This window comes from Pongo pygmaeus, chromosome 5, assembly GCF_028885625.2.
Source record: "Pongo pygmaeus isolate AG05252 chromosome 5, NHGRI_mPonPyg2-v2.0_pri, whole genome shotgun sequence".
NCBI classification, from domain to species: domain Eukaryota; kingdom Metazoa; phylum Chordata; class Mammalia; order Primates; family Hominidae; genus Pongo; species Pongo pygmaeus.
Window position 1 is genome coordinate 110,074,179 of NC_072378.2, and position 23,260 is coordinate 110,097,438.

Consider the following 23,260-nt stretch of genomic DNA (forward strand, 5'->3'; position numbering starts at 1 on the left):
AGCAACTTCAGCAAAGTCTCAGGATACAAAATCAATGCGCAAAAATCACAAGCATTCCTATACACCAATAACAGACAAACAGAGAGCCAAACCATGAGTGAAATCCCATTCACAATTACAACAAAGAGAATAAAATACCTAGGAATCCAACTTACAAGGGATGTGAAGGACCTCTTCAAAGAGAACTACAAACCACTGCTCAACGAAATAAAAGAGGACACAAACAAATGGAAGAACATTCCATGTTCATGGATAGGAAGAATCAATACTGTGAAAATGGCCATGCTACCCAAGGTAATTTATAGATTCAATGCTATCCCCATCAAGCTACCAATGACTTTCTTCACAGAATTGGAAAAAACTACTTTAAAGTTCATATGGAACCAAAAAAGAGCCCGCATAGCCAAGACAATCCTAAGCCAAAAGAACAAAGCTGGAGGCATCACGCTACCTGACTTCAAACTATACTACAAGGCTACGTAACCAAAACAGCATGGTACTGGTACCAAAACAGAGATATAGACCAATGGAACAGAACAGAGGCCTCAGAAATAACACCACACATCTACAACCATCTGATCTTTGACAAACCTGACAAAAACAAGCAATGGGGAAAGGATTCCCTATTTAATAAATGGTGCTGGGAAAACTGGCTAGCCATATGTAGAAAGCTGAAACTGGATCCCTTCTTTACACTGTATACAAAAATTAACTCAAGATGGATTAAAGATTTAAATGTAAGACCTAACACCATAAAAACCCTAGAAGAAAACCTAGGCAATACCATTCAGGACATAGGCATGGGCAAACACTTCATGACTAGAACACCAAAAGCAATGGCAAGAAAGCCAAAATAGACAAATGGGATCTAAATAAACTAAAGAGCCTCTGCACAGCAAAAGAAACTACCATCAGAGTGAACAAGCAACCTACAGAATGGGAGAAAATCTTTGCAATCTACCCATCTGACAAAGGGCTAATATCCAGAATCTACAAAGAACTTAAACAAATTTATAAGAAAAAAAAACAACCCCATCAAAAAGTGGACAAAGGATATGAAAAGGCACTTCCCGAAAGAAGACATTTACACAGCCAACAGACATTTGAAAAAATGCTCATCATCCCTGGTCATCAGAGAAATGCAAATCAAAACCACAAGGAGATACCATCTCGTGCCAGTTAGAATGATAATCATTAAAAAGTCAGGAAACAACAGATGCTGGAGAGGATGTGGAGAAATAGGAACACTTTTGCACTGTTGGTGGGAGTGTAAGTCAGTTCAACCACTGTGGAAGACAGTGTGGAGATTCAAGGATCTAGAACTAGAAATATCATTTGACCCAGCAATCCCATTACTGGGTACATACCCAAAGGATTATAAATCATGCTACTATAAAGACAAATGCACACGTATGTTTATTGTGGCACTATTTACAATAGTAAAGACTTGGAACCAACTCCAAATGTCCATCAATGATAGACTGGATTAAGAAAATGTGGTATATATACACCATGGAATACTATGCAGCCATAAAAAAGGATGAGTTCATGTCCTTTGCAGAGACATGTATAAAGCTGGAAACCATCATTCTAAGCAAACTATCACAAGGTCGGAAAACCAAACACCAGATGTTTTCACTCCTAGGTGGGAATTGAACAACGTGAACACATGGATACATGGTGGGGAACATCACACACCCGGGTCTGTCGGAGGGGTGGGGGGCTGGGGGAGGGATAGCATTAGGAAAAAATACCTAATGTAAATGACGAGTTGATGGGTGCAGCAAACCACCATGGCACATGTATACCTATGTAACAAACCTGCATGCTATGCACATGTACCATAGAACTTAAAGTATAATAATAAAAAAAAAAGAAAGTAAAGAAGCGAATCTCCGATTTTAAAAAATGGAATCCAAAAAAAAAAAGAAGACATAGAAGAAGTGGTGTCAGAAAACAAATTGACATTAGAGAATCTGGCAAAAGGGTTCCAATTATTCAAGACTAATTTTGATTTATTTTACAACGTGAACCCTTCTATGATACAGGTACCAAAACTAAAGCAAATAAAACGAGGATTGGTACCATATAAAAACATTTTTAGAGAAATGAAGAAGCAAAAAGTCAGAAATCAAGATGTGTTTCTGTAAAGTTACACCAGTGTGCCCACCTCTACTACTTCTACCTCCTCCACCTCTCTGTCTCTGCTACTCCTGAGACAGCAAGACAAACTCCTCCTTTTCCTTCCCCTCTTTGGCCTACTCAATGTGAAGATAACGAGGATTAAGACTTCTATGATGATCCACTTCCACTTAATGAACAGTAAGTATATTTTCTCTTATGGTTTTCTTAATAACATATTCTTTTCTCTAGCTTACCTTATTGTAGGAATACAGTATACTACTATATATACAACATAAAATATACATGTTAAGCAACAGTTTATGTTCTCGGTAAGGCTTCTGGTCAATAGTAGGCTATAGGCAGTTAAGTTCTGGGGGAGTCAAAAGTTATATGCAAATTTCTGACTTCACTGAGGATCTGTGCCCCTAACTTCTACATTGTTCAAGGGCCAACTGTATTTTAAACTTTAAACCCTATCTAAAGTCACCCAGCCATGACAAAGTGGGGGAAAAAAAGAGATACCCTGGGAAAACTGCTTTTAAACCTTGTTCTACTACTTTCTGTTAAATGATTTGTGTCTAAAACGGGAATTACTTGCTTTATCTATATCTGTCCACCTTATGAGGGTTAGAGAAGATTATGATGTAAATGTATATGCAAATAATATGCCTGTCAATCTGAAAACATTTATATGTAGACTGTAGCATTTATATATAATCAGCATTTATATATAATCAGCATTTATATTAGCTAGAAATAAATTTTAGGCCAAGTGGCAGAACCCAAGATTCATCAAAGACCTAGAAGATTACCTGTCTCAGGTATGCCCAAGATACAGGTTCAGAAATTTAGGAGATCTTTTACACTCTCTTGTTACAATTTCTGAAAAAAAAAATCATAAATCTAAAATCACTGTATTCCTCTAGTTGTGTAAGTTCTTATTACTGAAAAGAGTAAGCCAAAATAACTGGAAGAAGATCCCTGCCATTACTGAATTTTGAGCAGAGGGAGAACCAGACATTTAAACAATATTTAAAGCAATTTAATAAATAAGTCCAAATATTTGTTCTATTCACTGTGAGACCTTGGTATCAATTTCCTTATCTGTAAAATAGGAATAAAAATATCTGTCTCTAAAAGAAGCAAGCAAAGACCTTGAAGTGCACCTGATACAGAGGAGCTCAATAACAGGCAGCTCTTAATATAAGGTAAGAGCAAGACAGCAGAGATAGAAGCACCTCACTTTCAGGTGTCAAAAGTTATTCAGTGATCAAGATACTTCCAGAGACAGTTTCTCTGGCAGATAAGGGAAGCATCCCAAATGGAAGGAAAAGCAGGTATAAAGTTATTCATTTATTCAACAATTGGTAGGGATACAAATGCTAGGTGTAGATACAGAGATGGAAAAGACTAATCTTGGCAATAAGAACTGACTATATTCAATAAGAGAAAAGCCAGGGGAAGAGATCTCTTAGGTATTCAGAATCCCAATGGTTGTTAATGAAAGGAGTTAGCTAGCTTGCTTTAGGCAGACAGTAAGGGAATGGTCCCCCGAGAACCTCTGACCCACCCCACAAGGGCTTACACCAGATGCTTTGTGCAGATAAGGGAACTTGCACAGGGGGCTTGCTTAAACATGCCCACAGCGGACTAAGGGCCTGCATGTGCACTGGGGGAATGTGGTGAAGCCACCAGTAATCTGTGCCTTATACAAATAGGGAACCCAGCCCCATCAGCTTCTATATATATATATATATATATATATATATATATATATAGGCCCTTGTATTCAACTGTGAGGGGGCAACCTTTCAGGACCCATCTCTTTGCTGAGAGCTTTCCTTTCACTTAATAAATTCTACTCCATTCACTCTTCGAGTATCTGTGTGCCTAATTATTCCTCGTCGTGAGACAAGAACCTGGACCTAGCTCAGCTAAGGAGTAAAAACCCTTGCATCATTAAGAAAGCAATAAAATGAGAAAGAGGAAATTGATATAAAGTGAATTATAGGTTTGTGGTAATTACCTAATATAAAACAGAATTATGTTCTACTGGGAAAAATCTCACAAAAAACAGATGTACTGGCTGGGTATGGTGGCTGACACCTGTAATCCCAGCACTTTGGGAGGCCAAGGCAGGCGGATCACTTGAGGCCAGAAGTTCAAGGCCAGCCTGGCCCACATGGCAAAACCCCATTTCTACTAAAAATAATACAAAAATTAGCCAGGCATGATGGCACTCGCCTATAATCCCAGCTGCTTGGGTGGCTGAGGTACAAGAATTGCTTGAACCTGGGAGGTGGAGGTTGTAGTGAGCCAAGATCGCACCACTGCACTCCAGCCTGGGTGACAGAGCAAGACTCTGTTTCAAAAAAATAAAAAAAGGAAGTACACTTTTGTGAGGAAAAGGTCAGGAAGATATCCAGCCCTAAGCCATGTGGATCCCTGCAGTTTACTTTCATTGCTATATTCTCAAGCACTTTCGGTACTAATAATAGCACCAAAGTGAAAATCTCCATTATCTAGAAACATTTTGGATAGCCAAGTTTTCTAAGTAATTCAGAAATTATTATCTAATACATCAATTGTTATTTTAACTATTTTGGATGGAAACTTGTGAAATGTATTCTAAGCTTCCCTCTTCTTACATGGAATATAAAATTAAATGTAATTTAATTTTTTTAGGGACTCATGGGCATGAATTATGAAAATCAAATATTATCCTAGGCCAGAAAACAGCCTTGAAATGTATAAGGATATTTGCTTTACATTAAATGGCTTCTTTCCAGTTTTTATGTTGCATCTTCCCTTACATCACTTTGTCCTTTCCTGTAAACTACCTCCTTTTGGTTCGGTTCAGTGATGCCTCCTTCTAGTATCTCCTCCCATGCTTCCTCCTTTTATCCTCTGAAGCATAACTGTTTGGAAACCACATCATCAAATCTGTTTGAACTATCAAGGTAAAAGTAAACAGGTTTTGAGAGAGGGATCAATTGGTTATTTTATGTGCATGGTCTTTAGTGCATGAGTTTATTTATTCTGGCTATCTAGAGGCCTTTTAAATTTAATTCCAGGTTCTCAACTATGTCAAGTGGGAAAGCTGCCAGAGAAGTTAATTTCAGGGCGGTAAACTATTGTCATACCTTGCTAGAATATTTCATGGGTTTTCTCTTTGTTTTTGAATCTCTACAAACTGCTTAAACAATGCCTTCCAGGTTTCTGATTCTAAATGTGAAGCACCCAACACCTAATTTAGTTATATTGTTACAAAGTATTTATAATTTTCAGAGTTTGGCTACAGCATAACCATGTGCCTGCTGATAGATGTTGCTTATATGGACTATATAGACTTAAAAATTTCTTAAATTTTCATCTTTAAGTTTTGTAACAAATGGGTTAGTACTGCAAATTATCACCCTTAAGCACAATATTAGTTCTAAATTCTATATTGGGTATATACCTAAAATAAGATGCCTGTACTGGATCCACAATTCATCTTAATTTTAAGAAATATTTTATACAAAATTACTAATGCCATTTCTATGTTCTTAACATGTATTTTAATATTAGCATGCTTATATACTTATGTATGTACATAACGTATATAAAACACATTTTATATGACATCATGTTATATTTGATTCAATCCATGCTAGGTCACAAAAAATCTGCAAAATATCTTTAAACAATATAGTTAATCATATTTAATCTGGGAACTCTAACACTTTTTTTATTAGTCTCAAGTAAACAATACAATATTTTAGTGATTCACTAACCTGAAAAAATAACCACTGAATGGAACAAGGAATATACTTAAAATTCAAATAAGATAGCTTTTTATTTATTCTTACTATTTCATAGGCAATGCAAAAATTTAGTACTCTCACACAGAATATTCAAATTTAACTTTTTATGTTGCTCTCGCTACAGATGTATGCCTAAACTTTCTTACTGGAAACAAATTAGATTAACAACCTCTTGTGCTAAGTACTCAATTATAAAAGAAAGGACAAAAGTTAAAAGGAAAAGAAAAGAAAAGCCAAGCCTGCTTATCAGGAGAATTTATATGGCTGATGAGATAAATCTAGGACCAGTTGGTGGATCTTATCTCTGCCAAGAACACCTTGTTTTACCTTTAAAATGAAATATCAATGTCTTATGAAAAAGCTAATCCTTCAATGCAAAAGACAGACCAGATTTATTTTTTAAATTTTCTGATTAAACTTAGAATAGAAAATAATTTGTTTAATTCCTTAACCAAGTTGCTCTATTCTGTAAATTTGTAATGAGAACATATTGCCTGTCTCCTTTTCCCTAATCTGCCTCTTTCACTGGCCTTTATTCTCTGGCCAACCTGCTTGACTTCTGTCTGCCAGAGGCCAAGTTCACTTGCTGTTTTCACACAATGCTGCATATCAGATTCCTGACTTATATCCTAATGTCTCTTAGACAACCCACTTGACTAGCCTACTCCTCTGACTAGTAATGACCCCATACCTCTCACCTTAGATCTTTGTTAATATAAAAATATTTCCCTAAACTAATTAAATATATGTATAAAGAGAGGGATACTAGTGTTTGAAAACACAAATAGTTGAGGCCTCTAAACAGAGTAAATAGTGATAATAACCAAAGAAAAGTACAAATCTGGTCCTTTTGCAGATTATATATTTTTAAAACAATCTCAATAATTTTCATTCATCATGTGTTTCTGTTCCTAGAGATTCTGTCCGTATTTTCCTTTCTCAGAAGAAACATCATGCAGAAGAAGAAGAAATTCTTCTAAAACTCAATAATTATACTCATGAAGAAGAAATTCTTCTAAAACTGAATAATTATGTTCATGTAACTATATTTTTCAGGATAATTTTGTACTCTTCTCACCAAATCATACTCCCAAATTAATCAGAAGCACAACTTCTTAATACTCTAAAGCATAACATTCTGGTTTGAGTATATTTTTAATTGATATATACTTACTTAGGCTACTTAGTTGTCTAATTATATTTGCCAAGGAAATATTGGTTACACATTCCAGTTCATTCTTAATGCCTCTAGGCAGTGCTGTGTGGCACAAGTGCCTAGGATCGATGTTTCTTTTCACTAGTGGCATCTTGAGATTAACCTTTGTGCCAGTTCACCTGTAAGAAATCAAAAATAAATTAACAATATTAAATTTCAGCCAACACAGAATGAGACTCTATTTTTCATTGAAGAATAAAACACCATTGACCCTTGAACAACATGGATTTGAACTGCTTGGGTCCACTTACTGGTAGATTTTCTTCCCTCTCTGCCTCCCTGAGACAGCAGGACAAACCCCTCCTCTTCCTCCTCAGCCTACTCAATGTGAAAATGACAAGGATGAAGACCTTTATGATGATTCACTTCCACTTAATAGTTAATGTATTTTATCTTACGACTTTTTAATAACATTTTATTTTCTCTGGTTTATTTTATTGTAAGAATATGGCATATAATATATATAACATACAAAATATGTTAAACAACAGTTTATGTTCTCGGTAAGGCTTCTGGTCAACAGTAGTCTATAAGTAGTTAAGTTTTTGGAAAGTCAGAAGTTACACACAGATTTTCAGCAATGCAGAGGGTTGGTGCCCCTAATCTCTGGGTTGTTCAAGGGCCAACTATATTTGCTTGTATGAAGACAATAAAAATGAAATTACCCAACTAAAATAATCAAAATTGATTTAACTTCCAATTACTAGAATATCAACATTATACAAAACATTTTTTAAAAACTTGCTTTCAATGTCAGCTGCTACATGGTGAATTCACAATTATCATCACCATTATTCTCCTAAAAACACTGTTTTTATTTACTATAATAGGGATTTTGTTCTAGAGAGTTAGTGTGAGATGTCCTCTCTAAGGAAGTGCATAAAAGGATTAAGGAAGCTGTAAGAGTAAATCAAATTTACATTATCACATAAAATGTATCAGGTGTTCAACAGCTCAGATCAAATACTCCAAGTAGCCCTGCACCTGAAATCTCATTGGAATCTACCAAATCTTTATTTAATTGATCAAAAAGTTCAACCGTCTTTGAATTATAGGCTGCTCTCATTTTGCTTGCTTCGCATATGCACAAATTTGAGTGACTCGAGTTAAGTAACAACACAGCCCAACACCATGATTCAAATTTCACTTACTACAGTATATTAACTGTGAGTAATTGCACAAATACAAACTTCATTTCTAGTACTCTAGTCCAGGACTCCCCAACCCCTCAGCTGCAGACCAGTAACGGTCAGTGGCCTGTCAGGAACCGGGCTGTACAGCAGGAGGTGAGCGGTAGGTAAGCAAGCATTACTGCCTGAGTTCCACCTCCTGTCAGATCAGTGGCAGCATTAGATTCTCATAGGAGCACGAGGCCTATTGTGAACTGCACACGTGAGGGGTCTAGGTTGCACGCTCCTTATGAGAATCTAATTAATGCCTGATGATCTGAGGTGGTACAGTTTCATCCTGAAATCATCCCCCACTCCACACACCCCCACCCCCCGCCCGTGGAAAGATTGTCTTCCAAGAAACTAGTCCCTTGTGCCAAAAACAAGGAGACTGCTGCTCTAGTCTACAAATCACTGTTAAGAAGAGCTGTACATCATGATCAGTGATCAATCACCACTTCTTTCAAAGTCAGCTGATGATTGGTTACACCTCATCTGTTAGTCAATTCACCCAGACAGCAAAGCATGCATCTGTTGCCTTCTTGCCTCCCAGTGCTAAGTCTACATGAAATTTTACTAAATAGGTAGATGAAAGCAGGAATTGGTCAACAAAGATAGAACTGCAGCAAAAAACAAAAAACAAACAAAAAAAATGGTAACACTGGAAATGAAATTCAAATCCAACATAAGTGGAGTAACAGATGAAGTAGCTGACTGTGGAAATTTTGCCACTACCACTGTTTGAGAGCTTCTAGATATGCAGCCTGAGGCACTTAGCGAAGGCAAACCTACAGACATAAATGAGGAATGTGGTTGTGACAAAAAGAAGGAATATGTTCCAAAGGAAGTGACACTAGCAAAAAAACTTCACATTTAAGAAACTCTTGGAGCTACTTTGTGACAGTGGAAGCACAAAAGATAAAATGTTGGAAGCTAATCCTAATTTAAAAGAAAGGAGTGTGACAATTTGCCAAGGCACAGAAAAGATGCTCACTTTGCTAGCTCTGCTATTGTAAGTTACACAACGAGAACTGCTCAAACTGCCTTTGATAAGTTTTTTTCCCAAAGAAATAAAACACTAATTCTAATTGACTCCAATATCTTAAATGACATTGTGCTAAATAAATACTTTTAAATTTCCCTATACATTTTAACCTACAATAGAAAAGGTTTTACTGTCTTGACAAAAATTTTTAGAGTGTACGTTAAAACACTGTAATTATCCCCATTTTTTTATTAAGATCGTTTTTCATGGTTTCAACTTATACTGTCATTTTTTACAGTCCTGCACTACTGTGCAAAGTGGGAAATGACTGTACTATCTATCAGTGAACAATGGTTACTAAAGGAAACAATTTATTAATTACTGAGCTTTAATGACTAACAAATGAGAAGTTTGGGATAAACCTAATTGCAGTTCAGTGTTACTTATCAACATGCTTTTAAAAACTTTTGCATAAATTTGTTTCCTCTGACCTATTTGTTTAGCATTCTCTCCACATTTTTAATCCATTCTAAAACTGTGCAACATGAAATGTAGAGAAAAAAAGCATACAAAATTGTACACCTCAAAAATTTAACCAAACTCTCATGTAACCCCATTAAGAAATAAAATATTGCCTGTACCAATTGCCAGCACCCTTCCACTTTCGTCCTCTTCCCAATCATTCTTGCTTACCTCCCCAAAACAGGTAACCTTTATTCTTTTTATAATAAGCATTTCCTTGTTTTTTTTTTATTTTCACAACTTACACAGGCAACTTTAAACACTATAGTTTTGATAGCTTTTTGAAGTTTATATAGACTAATATGATACATATTATTTTATGCCTTGCCTTTTTCATTCCACATTGTAACATTCATCCATATTGCTCTGTGCAGGTTGTTCATTTTCACTGCTGTATAACAGTCCACTATATGACAACACTACAATTTATTTACCCATTCTAATGTTAATGAATTGTTTCCAGTTTGAAGCTATTATGAAGAGGACTATACTGATCATTCATGTACATGTGTCTTAGTGTACACATTTCTATTGTGAATATACTCAGGACAAGAATAGCCAAGTTAAGGATACACACAACTTCATCTTTAGGAAATGATGCCAAACTGTTCCAGAGACTGTACCAACACGTTACTTTCAGCAGTTAAGAGGCTGCTGCTGCTCCACATCCTCATAACACTTGACACTGTCCGTTTTTAAATTCTAGCTGTTCTTGAGGGTATGTTGTGGCTACTTGTTATAGTTTTAATTTGTGTTTCCCAATTACTGAATTTAAGCACCTTTTCATGTTTCTTGATCTTTTGGATTTTTCTCTTGGGAAGTGCCTGTTCAATCCTCTTGTCCATTTTTGGCCATTTGTTGTGTTAGGGCTGATTCGTAGAAACACTAGATATGAGCTATTTGAAGGTTATATGTGATGCGAATCTCTTCTTTCACTTGCTATTCCACTTTCTTAGTGATGTCTTTTAATGAACAGAAGTTTTTACGCTCCATGTGGTAAGGATATTCTCAATCTTTTCAAGTTTAGAACAAAAGCATAGTTTCTAAAATCTTTTTCTACACCAAGATCATAAATATGACCTTTCACTTTATCTCTTAGCTTTGTTTTGTCTCATAATCTATAATTGATGTGGACTTAATTTTGTGAATGGTGTGATGTAGCAGTTAGGTTTCTTATATATTATTTCAGCACCACTCATTGAAAAGCCTAGTATTTCTCTACTGCTGTATGGTGGCACTTTTGTCATAAATCAAGTTTCTATGTATTTTTAAATCAGATTTTGAGCTACATACTATTCTATTGCTCTTTTTGACTAACCTAGAGCTAATGACAAACTGACTTAATTAATCAGGCTTTACAGTAAGTTCGCTCTGTTGCTCAGGCTGGAGTGCAGTAGCGTAATCTTGGTTCACTGCAACCTTCGCCTCTTGGGTTCAAGCGATTCTCCTGCCTCAGCCTCCAGAGTAGCTGGGACTACAGGCATGTGCCACAACACCCGGCTAATTTTTTGTATTTTTAGGAGATGAGGTCCTGCCATGTTGTCCAGGCTGGTCTCAAACTCCTCAGCTCAGACAATCGACCCACCTTAGCCTCCCAAAGTGCTAGAATTACAGGCTTGAGCCACTGTGCCTGGCTTATAGTTAAGTCTTGATACACAATAGGGCAAGCTCTCCAATCTTGTTCTCCAAAAATGTTCTGTTTATTCTTGACCCTGTGTATTTCCATGTAAATTTTTAGAATAAGATTATCAAGTCACACATTAACACATACACCCACCTCTACCTATTGGGAATTTAACTGGAACTGTTATTAAACCTATCATATTGGGAAGTACTGATATTTATACATTTCTTTCTATCCACGAACATAATACATTGCTCCAACTACTTCAGGATTTTTAAAAGTCTCTTAATGTTTTATAGTTTTCTAAAGAGAAGTATTATACATCATTATTTATTTGTATGTAGATGTTTTTATAATACTGGAACCACAATATATATTGTTGTATATATAGAAAATAAATTGATTTTTTAATATTGACCCTATATCCTGAGACCTTTCTAATCTCTAACCTATCTGCAATTATTTTGGATTTTTAAATGTACACAATCATATGTGAATAGTGACGATTTCCTCCATTCTAATCCATCTTCTATATTTTATTTCTTTTTCTTGCCTTACCACACTAGCTATAATCTTTAATACAATGTGAAATACATATTTCATATACATAAGGATGACAGCAAACATCTTTGTCTTTTTCTTTAACTCAAGTGGAAAAGCCTTCAACATTTCACAAGGGGTCTGTAATACGGTTTTTTTTTGTGGTTATTTTGTTTTATAGACACCTTTTAATAGATTAAGGAAGTTCCTTTATTATTATTTTATTTTAATAGGTTTCTGGGGGAACACGTGGTATTTGGTTGCATGTATAAGTTCTTTAGTGGTGATTTCTGAGCTTTTGGTGTACCCATCACCCAAGCAGGGAACACTGTACCCAATGTGTAGTCTTTTATCCCTCACCATCCTCTCACCCTTTCCCCCAAGTCCCCAAAGTCCATTGTATCATTCTTATGCCTTTGCATCCTCATAGCTTAGCTCCCACTTATGAGTGAGAACATACAATGTTTGGTTTCTCATTCTGGAGTTACTTCACTTACAGTAATAGTCTCCAATTCCATCCAGCTTGCTATGAATGTCATTATTTTCCTTCTTTTTTATGGCTGTGTAGTATTCCATGGTGTGTGTGTGTGTGTGTATACACCATGGTGTATGTGTGTGTATTCCATGGTGTATAGATATATATATACACACACACACACATATACACACCGTGGAATACTACACAGCCATAAAAAAGAATGAAAATAATGACATTCATAGCAAGCTGGATGGAATTGGAGACTATTACTGTAAGTGAAGTAACTCCAGAATGAAAAACCAAACATCGTGTGTTCTCACTCACTTTTCGTTATCCACTTGTTGACTGATGGGCATTTGGGCTGGTTCCATATTTTTGCAATTATAAACTTGTGCTGCTATATACATACTACATACACCCATATTTTTGCAATTACAAATTGTGCTGCTATATACATGCTATATACATCCGTATTTTTGCAATCACAAATTGTGCTGCTATAAACACACAAGTGCAAGTATCTTTTTTGTAAAATGACTTCTTTGTACAACGACTTTTTTATAGCATCTTTTTTATATAATGACTTCTTTTCTTCTGGGTAGATATCCAATAGTGGGACTGCTAGATCAAATGGTAGATCTACTTTTAGTTCTTTCAGGAATCTCCACACTGTTCTCCACAGTGTTTGTACTGGTTTACATTCCCACCAGCAGTGTGAAAGTGCTCCTTTTTCACCACATCCACAACAACAGCTATTGTTTTTTGATTTTTTAAATTATGGCCATTCTTGAAGGAGCAAGGTGGTATTGTGGTTTTGATTTGCATTTCCCTGATTATTAGTGATGGTGACCATTTTTTCATGTTTTTTGGCCACTTGTATATCTTCTTTGGAAAACTGTTTATTCAGGTCCTTAGACTACTTTCTGATGGGATTTTTTTTTCTGATATTTGAGTTCGTTGTAGATTCTGAATATTAATCCATTGTCAGAAGTACAGAGTGTGAAGATTTTCTCCTACTCTGCGGGTTGTCTGTTTACTTTGCTGCTGTGTAGAAGCTTTTTAGTTTAATTAAGTCTTATCTATTTATCTTTGTTTTTGTTGCATTTGTTTTTGGGTTCTTGGTCAGGAACTGTTTGCCTAAGCCAATGTCTAGAAGGGTTTTTCCGATGTTATCTTCTAGAATTTTCTTTTGTTTTTGTTTTATTTTTTTGAGACAGAATCTCACTCTGTTGCCCAGGGTGGAGAGCAGTGGCATGATCTAAGCTCACTGCAACCTTCACCACGCCCAGGTAATTTTGTATTTTTAGTAGAGATGGGGTTTCACCATGTTGGTCAGGCTGGGTCTCGAACTCCTGACTTCAGGTGATCCACCTGCCTCGGCCTCCCAAAGTGCTGGGATTACAGGTGTATGCCACCATGCTTGGCCTTGGGTTGATCTTTTTATAAGGTGAGAGATGAGGATCCAGTTTCATTCTTCTACATGTGGCTTGCCGATTATCCCAGCACCATTTGTTGTACAGGGTGTCCTTTCCCCACTTTATGTTTTCATTTGTTTTGTTGAACATCAATTGGCTGTAAGTATCTGGCTTTATTTCTGGGTTCTCTATTCTGTTCCACTGTTCTATGTGCCCTTTTTTTTTTTTGTGGAGATGGAGTTTCGCTCTTGTTGCCCAGGCTGGAGTGCAGTGGCACGATCTCAGCTCACTGCAACCTCTGCCTCCTGGGTTCAAGCGATTCTCCTGCCTCAGCCTCCCGAGTAGCTGGGATTACAGGTGCCCACCACCACGCCTGGCTAATTTTTTTTATTTTTAGTAGAGACAGGGTTTCACCATGTTGTTCAGGCTGGTCTCAAACTCCTGACCTCAGGTGATCTGCCTGCCTCAGCCTCCCAAAGTGCAGGGATTACAGGTGTGAGCCACCGCACCCGGCCTATGTGCCTATTTTTATACCAGTACCATGTTGTTTTGGTGAGTATGGCCTTATAGTATAGTTTGAAGTCAGGTAATGTGATGTCTCCAGATTTGTTCTTTTTGCTTAGTCTTGCTTTAGCTATGCAGGCCCTTTTTTGGTTCCATATGAATTTTGGGAGTTTTTTGTCTAGTTCTGTGAAGAATGACAGTGGTATTTTGAAGGAAATTGCATTTTGTAGATTGCTTTTGGCAGTATGGTCATTTTCACAATACTGATTCTACCCACCCATGAGCATGTGATGTGTTTCCATTTTGTTTGTGTTTTCTACAATTTCTTTCAGCAGTGTTTTGTAGTTTTCCTTGTAGAGGTCTTCCACCTCCTTGGTTAGGTATATTTCTAAGTATTTTATTTTATTTGTTGCAGCTATTATAAAAGGGGTTGAGTTCTGGACTTGATTCTCAGCTTGGTCACTATTGGTGTATAGCAGTGCTACTGATTTGTGTACATTAATTTTGTATCCTGAAACTTTACTGAATCCATTTATCAGTTCTAGCTTTTTGGATGAGTCTTTAGGGTTTTCTAGGTATATGATCATTTCATTGGTGAACAGCGACAGTATGACTTCCTCTTTACTGATCTGGATGCCCTTTCTTTTTCGTCAGATTGCTCTGGCTAGGACTAACGAAGTTCCTATTACTAGCTGCCCAAGATTTTAAAAAATCATGCTATCAAATGTTTTTCCTACATTTATTATGATAATCATGTGACTCTTACTCTGTTAGTGTGGTGAATTATATTGACTGTGGGGTTTTTTTGTTGGTAAACAACCCTGCATCCTTGGAATTAACCTAATTGTATGAGATGTATGTGGTAGGGAGAATAATGGTCTCCTAAAGCTACCCATGATCTTATTCCCCTGAATCTATGAATATGTTACATTATATGGCAAAGGGCTTAGAATTAAGGTAGCCAATGGAGTTAAGATTTCTAATCAGCTGACCTCAAAACAGGAAGATTATCTTTTTTGTTGTTGTTGTTGTTGTTGTTTACCAATTACTGGATTTAGTTTGGGTTTGTCATCATTTTTTGGCCTTTTGGCTAAGATCAAGTGTAGTTTAGGTTTGTTAATGTAATTAGTTTTTTGCATTTACATCCATGAGAGAAAACAGTCCATTATCTTTTTTTTTTTTTTTTTTTTTTTTGAGATGGAGTCTCGTTCTGTCGCCCAGGCTAGAGTGCAGTGGCGCAATCTCAACTCACTGCAAGCTCCGCTTCCCTGGTTCATGCCATTCTTCTGCCTCAGCCTCCCGAGTAGCTGAGACTACAGGCACCTGCCACCATGCCCAGCTAATTTTTTTGTATTTATAGTAGAGAGGGGGTTTCACTGTGTTAGCCAGGATGGTCTCGATCTCCTGACCTCGTGATCCGCCCGCCTCGGCCTCCCAAAGTGCTGGGACTACGGGCATGAGCCACTGCACCCAGCCAAAATGGTCCATTATCTTAATGCAATGTCCTTGAAAAGTTTTTTGTTTTTGTATTAATTTCTAGAATAAGGACATTGTGGTCAGAAAATATACTTTGTATCACTTCATCCTTTTAAAATGTATTTACGCTTACTTTATTGTCCAAAATAGTCAATTTTTGTAAACATTCCAGGGATACTGAAAAAGAATATACATTTTGTTATTGGTGGTTGCAGTGGTCTACATATGTCCATTAGTTACATCTGCTAATGTACCTACATCTTCTATAGCTTTACTGATTTTTGTCTACTGGTCTATCAGAGAGACATGTTAAGACTGCCCACTATGACTATACAGTTGTTAAATTCTCCATATGATTTATATATTTCAAGACTATGTTATTAGGTATATTTACCATTATTAAGTTTCCTCTATCTCTAATAATATGGTTTTTGCTTAAAAGTCTATTTTTTGTAGCCATACCAACTCTTTTGGTTGTGTCTGCATGATAGAGCTTTTCCTTTCAATCTTCTTCTATCTTTGTTTTAAACATGTCTCTTCACAGAATACAGTTAGCTGCTGCCTTTTGCTTTTTCTTTAACTTAGTTTGTTAACATCTGACTACTTTTATTGGCATAATGCTAACGTTCTTTCTGCCCAAGATATTCTACTTGCCCTACTCCTACTTGTTCTTCAAATTTTAGCTCCAATGATAACATTCCCTGATCCCCCAGTCTCAATGAGATGTGGTCTTCCTGTTAAAATTTTCTCACAGCAACCTGTAATTTTTCCTTATGACACTTGTCTCAGTTTGTAATTATGTATCTTCATGATTGATTTCTGTCTCCTTTATTAGTCATAAAGCAGGTTTCATGTGTTTTACAGTATCCTTGGTGCCTGGTACATGCTTGGCACATAAGAAATGTTAAATATGTATCTGTTGAATAACTCAAAATTTCTTAATTCCAGTTCATATCTCTCTCCTAAAGCTGCAGATATACATACGCAACTGACTCCTAGAAATTTTTACTTGGACGTTCCATAAAACCTATTAAATTCAAAACATTCAAAACTGAATTCCTTATATTTTCCCCTTCAAATCTAGGCATCATCTTCAATTCTGCCATACCACTGCAGTCTCTTCTCTATATCCAATAGAGGATCAAGCCTTATTAATTCTACATTAACATCTCTCATATTCTGATAATCTTTTTCTATTCTAACTGCTACTACTTTAATTCAAACCATAGTCCTCTCTCACTTGGTTAGACTTGTGAAAACAGGTAATTCAAAATCTAAGCTGTTGGACTCTATTTTGCACCTTAAAGGAACGTGATTATGGGACCTCAGTCATGTGACAGGCAACTGTAACTTATGCAGCTGTAACCTTTGTTTCTCTGATTATATACTGGCCTCATTCCTTACCTACACTGTTTTATAAAATGTTGCACATGATGAAAGGACCCCAGGGAAGACCTCTTCCCTCTTCACTGCTGATTTTCATTATGGATTAACTTCCCTCTGACCTTTCTCACACAAAGACTTTGTGGCTATCACACTGTCATAAGATGGAATGTTAAGCATACTCTTTAAAATCAGAAAGGAAATTAAAAAACAGCTGTAAAGGAAAGAAAAGCCAGGTGGAAAAGAAAATAAACTGTAACTAATTACTGTAACTCATAAACCTGACTTCTATTAAAAAAAAGTTGCAGTCCTATTAAATTTCTGTTTTCCTCCTATGTAAGTATCACAGGGTCCTTAGGGTGTCACTTTTCCAGCTGGAAACATCTGTGGCCAGTGGCACCTGTGCCAGAGTTTTGCTCAGGGCCACTGGGCTTGTTCCGCTCACTCAGCCTGGCAGGCTGCACAGCTCATACTACTAGCCTGGATCCCATACCTGCCAAGGGTGAGCCAGGCACAGAGTGGCAAGGGGTGTGTGAGCAAGCACAGGGTCTGGCCACTGTGCATAGCCAAGCATGCTGGCTGCAGTGGGGCAGGGAGCTCCAGGTGCTGGCACAGGTGTTGGCTCCCTGAGAGGCTGCGGCTGGACTAGGTATACCACAAGTGGCTTCCACCACAGGAACCAGGGAACACTGTGGTGCCCAGAAGCTGAGACACCAGGAACTGCACAGCCCCAAAGAGGGTGTTACAGCAATGGCTTAGGAAGCTCCTAGGTCTGGGATCTCCAAAGGCTGCAGCTCTTTTCACCTTCTCTCTTCTCTTCTTCTCATTGCCTGCAACATGGCAAGTGAGGATCATGTTTCAGCTCTGTGTTATAGCTCTCCAGTCCTGCCATTCAGCAGGTCCCGAGTTCTTGTCCCACGTCTGGGAAGAATGAAGCACATGAAGAGGAGCCTCACTGAGCAACAGAACAGCTCTCAGGACACTGGAAGTGGGTAGCTCCTTTCCACAGGCAGATCATCCCAATGAGTGTCCAGCTCTCAGCAGAGAAGAGACCAGGAGTGGGTAGCTCTTCTCCATAGAGAGGTTGTCCCAATGAGTTGAGGAGACCCAAAGTGGGTAGCTCCTTCCTGCAGCTAGTAGTCCCAATGTCTGTGTGAATGTGGCTGAGTCTGAAGTTTTTATGGGCTCAGAAGGGAGGAAGAGCAGGCTGATTGGTCCATAGGCGGCCATGGGTGGGCTTGGAAAAGACACCATAAGTTTTCACTCTGGTCCACAGAACTGAGAGCCCAGCCCCCAGGCTTCAGGCCTTCCCTGGCTTAAAGATGGGGTTTCACTTGGGACCCACCCTTTTCCACTCAGGAGCCTGTCTGCCTCCTGTCACCATCAACATGCTGTCCATGGCACCCAAACTGTTCATGCTGAGAGACGCCTTCAGGCCTGAGCTGAGCTGCCCTCAGCCCCACTTCCATTTTCCTCCCATGCTCATAGGCACCCAAAGTCTGGAGGGGGTCAAGGTGGCAGGGGTTGGTGTGTCAGTACTGCCTTGAGCGCACACATACCTGGCCAGGTTGTGACACCACCCGGGCTTAGCCACAACTTTGCTCTACGCTGGAGCAGATGCCGGGATTGGGGAGAGGCCAGGGAGCGGGAACAGGCACTTCCAAGCCTGTGGGGGCAAGGAGACTTCCCAGGCCCCCAAGAGCACAGGGATGGCCAGGACCAGAGCCCGTGGCTGGGGGGCTGCAGTTGTGCCCAGTAGCACAGGGCTCCCACCCCACCAACTTGGTAGAGCGCAGGGCTCCCACCTGTTCCCAGCCCTGACTGCTCCTCCCTTGTTGCAGCCGGCATCTTTGCAGCAGCTGCTACATATGGGCTGCTGCTGCCATCATAAGCAAAACCTTAACTTTTAACTTCAGAGCACTGACCCCATTTCTCTGGAGTCTGCATCTCCTGAATGGCTATTCCCAGCTTTTTGCTTGAATAAACTCTTTAAAGTAGATTATGATCCTTTCAATTATCTCAGGTTGACAGACTAGACTTTCTTCCTCCAGTCTTATATTTTCTCCTTGCCATTCCATCTACACCACCACTCCCACCAATTCAATCCATCCCACACCACTGCTTTAAGAATAGAGCAGATCCCCTCCAATCCATGGAGGATACATTCCAAGACCTCCAGTGGGTGCCTGAAACCACAAATAGTACTGAGCCTATATATACTATGTTTTTTCCTATTCATACCTGTAACATTTAACTTATAAATTAGACACAGTAAGAGGATAACCCAATAACTAATAATAGAACAATTATAATAATATACTATAATAAAAGTTGCATGAATGTGGCCTCTTGCTCTCTCTCAAAACATCTAATTGTACTTGTAATATTGTGAAATATTTATTTGGTTGGTTTTCCACCCAATTTTCTGGGATACAACTTCTAAATTCCTTAGAATCTCTAAAGCATTACTTTTTTGTAGGATTGGGGCTGGTCACCTGAAAGACAAATGCATGATTAGAGGGTTGGGACTTTCAGCCCCATCCCCCTAACATCCAGGGAGGGGAGATAGGCTGAACGTTAAGTTGACACCAATGGCCAAAGGTTTATTCAATCATGTCTATGTAATGAAGCCTCCCTAAACACTCATAAGGATGGGTTTGGAGAGCTTCCAGAGAGGTAAACACATGGAGGTTCCTGGAAAGTGGTATGTCCTGGAAAGGCATGGATGCTCTATGCCCCTTCCCCTATACCTTGCCCCATGCATTCTTATATATGTTCCCTGTAATACCCTTTAATAATAAATTGGTAAGTATAAGTGCTTCCCTGAGTTCTGTGAGCCACTCCAGCAAATTAATCAAACCCAAAGTGGGAGTCATAGGAACCCAACTTGAAGTGGGTAGGAACAGAAGTTCCAGAGGCCTGAACTTGCAACTGGTATCTCAAGAGGTGGCAGTCTTGTGGGACTGAACCCTCAATCTATGGGATCTGACACTATCTCCAGGTAGTGTCAGAATTGAATTGAAGAACACCCAGCCAGTGTCTGCTGAAGAATTAATTGCTTGCTTGGTGTGCGGGGAAAAATCCCACACAACTGATCACACAAGTATGTTGCTGTGGTGTGAGAGCAGAGGAAAAACACATTGAGTGTGTTTCTTCAACTCACAGTACTGAACTCACCCTTCTTGTGATGGTGTGAAATGATAAAATGCCTACAGGATCAGATGAAATGAGGTGAATGACATAGCTACTGTGACATAGTGTTAGGCTATGTCAGAAGGAGCCATGACAATGTCAATGGTTGAAAGTCAGGAGCTGAGGATGTCAATGACTAATGAGAAGGAAGCATATGCAGTGTGGATATGCTGGACAAAAGGATGAATCACATTCCAGGCAGGATGGCACAAGATTTCATCATGCTACTCAGAATGACATGCAATTTAAAACTTACGAATTTTTTTCTGCAATTTTCCATGTAATATTTTTGGGCCATGGTTGACCACTAGTAACTAAAACTACAGAAAGCAAAACCATGAATGAAAGGGGGACTATTGTATTATAAAAATTTTGGATCTGGAAATGTCCTTCTGTAAAATCAAACCCTTCCTTGGTTCCTTGTTGTCAGGGTAAAGTCCAAACATAATATACAAGGTTCTTCAGGATTTAGCGCCCCCTCCTCACTTCTACCCTCATTTCTCACTACACTCCTACATTATACTCTAATTATTCTAAATACATTTTGCTGTTTTATAGTCCTGCCTTTTCTCATGCTGCTCTCTGCCTGGGATGTATTTCACTTTTTTATCCTCAGAGAGAATACGTAATTGTTCAAGACTAGACTCAGGCAGCAACTCTTTTCTGAAGACTAACTGAATCCCCCAGGCAGATGTAACCATCTACTCTTTGATGCCCTCAACTTGGATCCACAAATGCATCTACCTAATTACTACCAATTATACTTTACTATACTGTGCTTATTTGTTTACACGTCCATGCCTGAATGTCAGCTTTTAGAAGGCAAAAATCTTGCCTTACTCAACTTGTATCTCCAAGATCTAGAACACAGATGTTCAACAGCTAATCAATACATAAATGGAAGAAATAACAAAATCATGAGCTTTAAGGAAGCCAAAAAAGAAAAAATAGGTTGCTGCGGGAAGACAGACACACATACACATATTTTTTTTTTTTTCTTTGAGTCAGAGTCTCGCACTGTCGCCCAGGCTGGAGTACAATGGCATGATCTCGGCTCACTGCAACCTCCGCATCCCAGGTTCAAGCGATTCTCCTGTCTCAGTCTCCTGAGTAGCTGGGATTACAGGTGTGCACTGCCACGCTCAGCTAATTTTTGTATTTTCAGTATAGACAGGGTTTCACCATGTGAGGCTGGTCTCGAACTCCCGACCTCGTGATCCACCTGCCTCACACATACACTTTTCTAAAGCAACTATTTAATCATGATTCTAAGGAGCTGCTTTTTTTGTATGTGCATGGAAAAGAAATACATTTGAGAAAAATAGTATCTTACAAATGTATTATGGAATCATAGCCTTGCTTGTTTCACTCTCCCAAGAAAAAGCATGGATGGATCATATCTTATTCATTTCTTCATCTTTCTGGGCTAGCTCAGAGTTCTAGGGTATAAAATCACACACATTTTGATGAAAGGAATGTACAGCATACAAACTAGTTTTGAAATATTATCCAAATCGCCAAAGAAAAATGGCTTTCATTGTGATTAAAATAGTGCCTTTAGGTACAATGCAAAAGCTTTTTAGAGAGAAAACCTTTCCTCATCCTTTCTTTTTACTTCAGTTTCAACACCAGATCCATTTTCTTATTTCTCTACCTTATTCCTTGGTGATTTCTAATGTCATTTATCTAACTCAACTATCAAAATCTTAGTGGCAGAAAGTAAAATAAAGCCTAACAACTTTATCTCCTAAATCCTGAGAAAACTGCCCGATTCCCATTTTAGAGCAATCCCAACACCATCTTTTTCATGGGATCCTTTGTCAGGCTAGAAAATAATTTTAAAAAAATCAAAAAACAAAAGAAACCCTAAATGCTAAAAGATATGATTTAATTATCAAGCAAATATAAAATCAAATTCATCTCAGTATTTTTAATACTGCAAATGATACACTGTTTAAGAATTTAAACATTGCATAGAATGAACCAATTACATATAATTTAACATCTTTTAATCCATCAGTGCCTAACTTGCTTAATAAGAGGGAACTCTTTTATTAAAAAGGGCTAAATTATACTGTGCTATAACATAAAATAACCAATTTTTGAATTTCCCGACTATTATATAACACACGTGGTTCCAAAAGTTTCCCAATGATATACAAAAAAAAACTAAAGCAATTCCCAGGTTTCTTTGCTTATTTTCCTGCGTTCTTATCAATTAAACTATCAATTGCTGAAGCAAACATCGACAGATTGTTGAGAGTATGTAAACTAAAGAATATATCCCCTAAAAAGATTTTAAAATAATTTTTAAAAACAAATAACTTAGCTAAAATCTTAATAATGTTTTTAATTTAAAAAAAAAAACCCTTTTCATGGATATACTTTTAAATCCTGATATAGATTTTAACATTAAAAATAAAATGAGCTACAATACTGTTTATAAGATATCACAATATCTTATATTGAAAGCCCTCTTTTAAGAAGGCAAGGAAAATGAAACTACTGAAATCTAACCATAGCAAAATGTTTGACAGAATTCTAAATTAAGTTTATTTTGCTGACTACTACTAATATTAATAATATATTCTCTGTTAAAGAATGCCTTCTCTTGATTCAAAATGAGGCACATATATGTATGAGTATAAGCAATATATAAAGTATTAAAAATAACCCAAGATCAGATGTCATAATGATTTTACGAATTTTGAAATCAAAAAAGTACACTATCTAAATTCTGATTTCAGAACTCAAAAAATGGCCTGTAAAGCTTATTTAAAAGTTTAAAGGACTCCTTGTAGTTAACAACGCAGAGGAAAATAAAAT

General features: G+C 37.7%; 1 protein-coding gene across 11 annotated transcripts in view; it reads right to left on the reverse strand.

Annotated features, from left to right (window-relative positions):
* The window catches only part of WASF1 (WASP family member 1), a 78,863-nt gene that overhangs the window by 20,534 nt on the left and 35,069 nt on the right, over positions 1 to 23,260 (reverse strand). For all 11 annotated transcript variants that reach the window (XM_054490462.2, XM_054490467.2, XM_054490465.2 and 8 more), the window contains one exon: positions 7,105 to 7,265. In XM_054490462.2, the coding sequence (XP_054346437.1) occupies positions 7,105 to 7,237 (133 nt within the window). In that variant the 5' untranslated portion in view covers positions 7,238 to 7,265. The remainder of the gene's footprint in view (positions 1 to 7,104; positions 7,266 to 23,260) is intronic.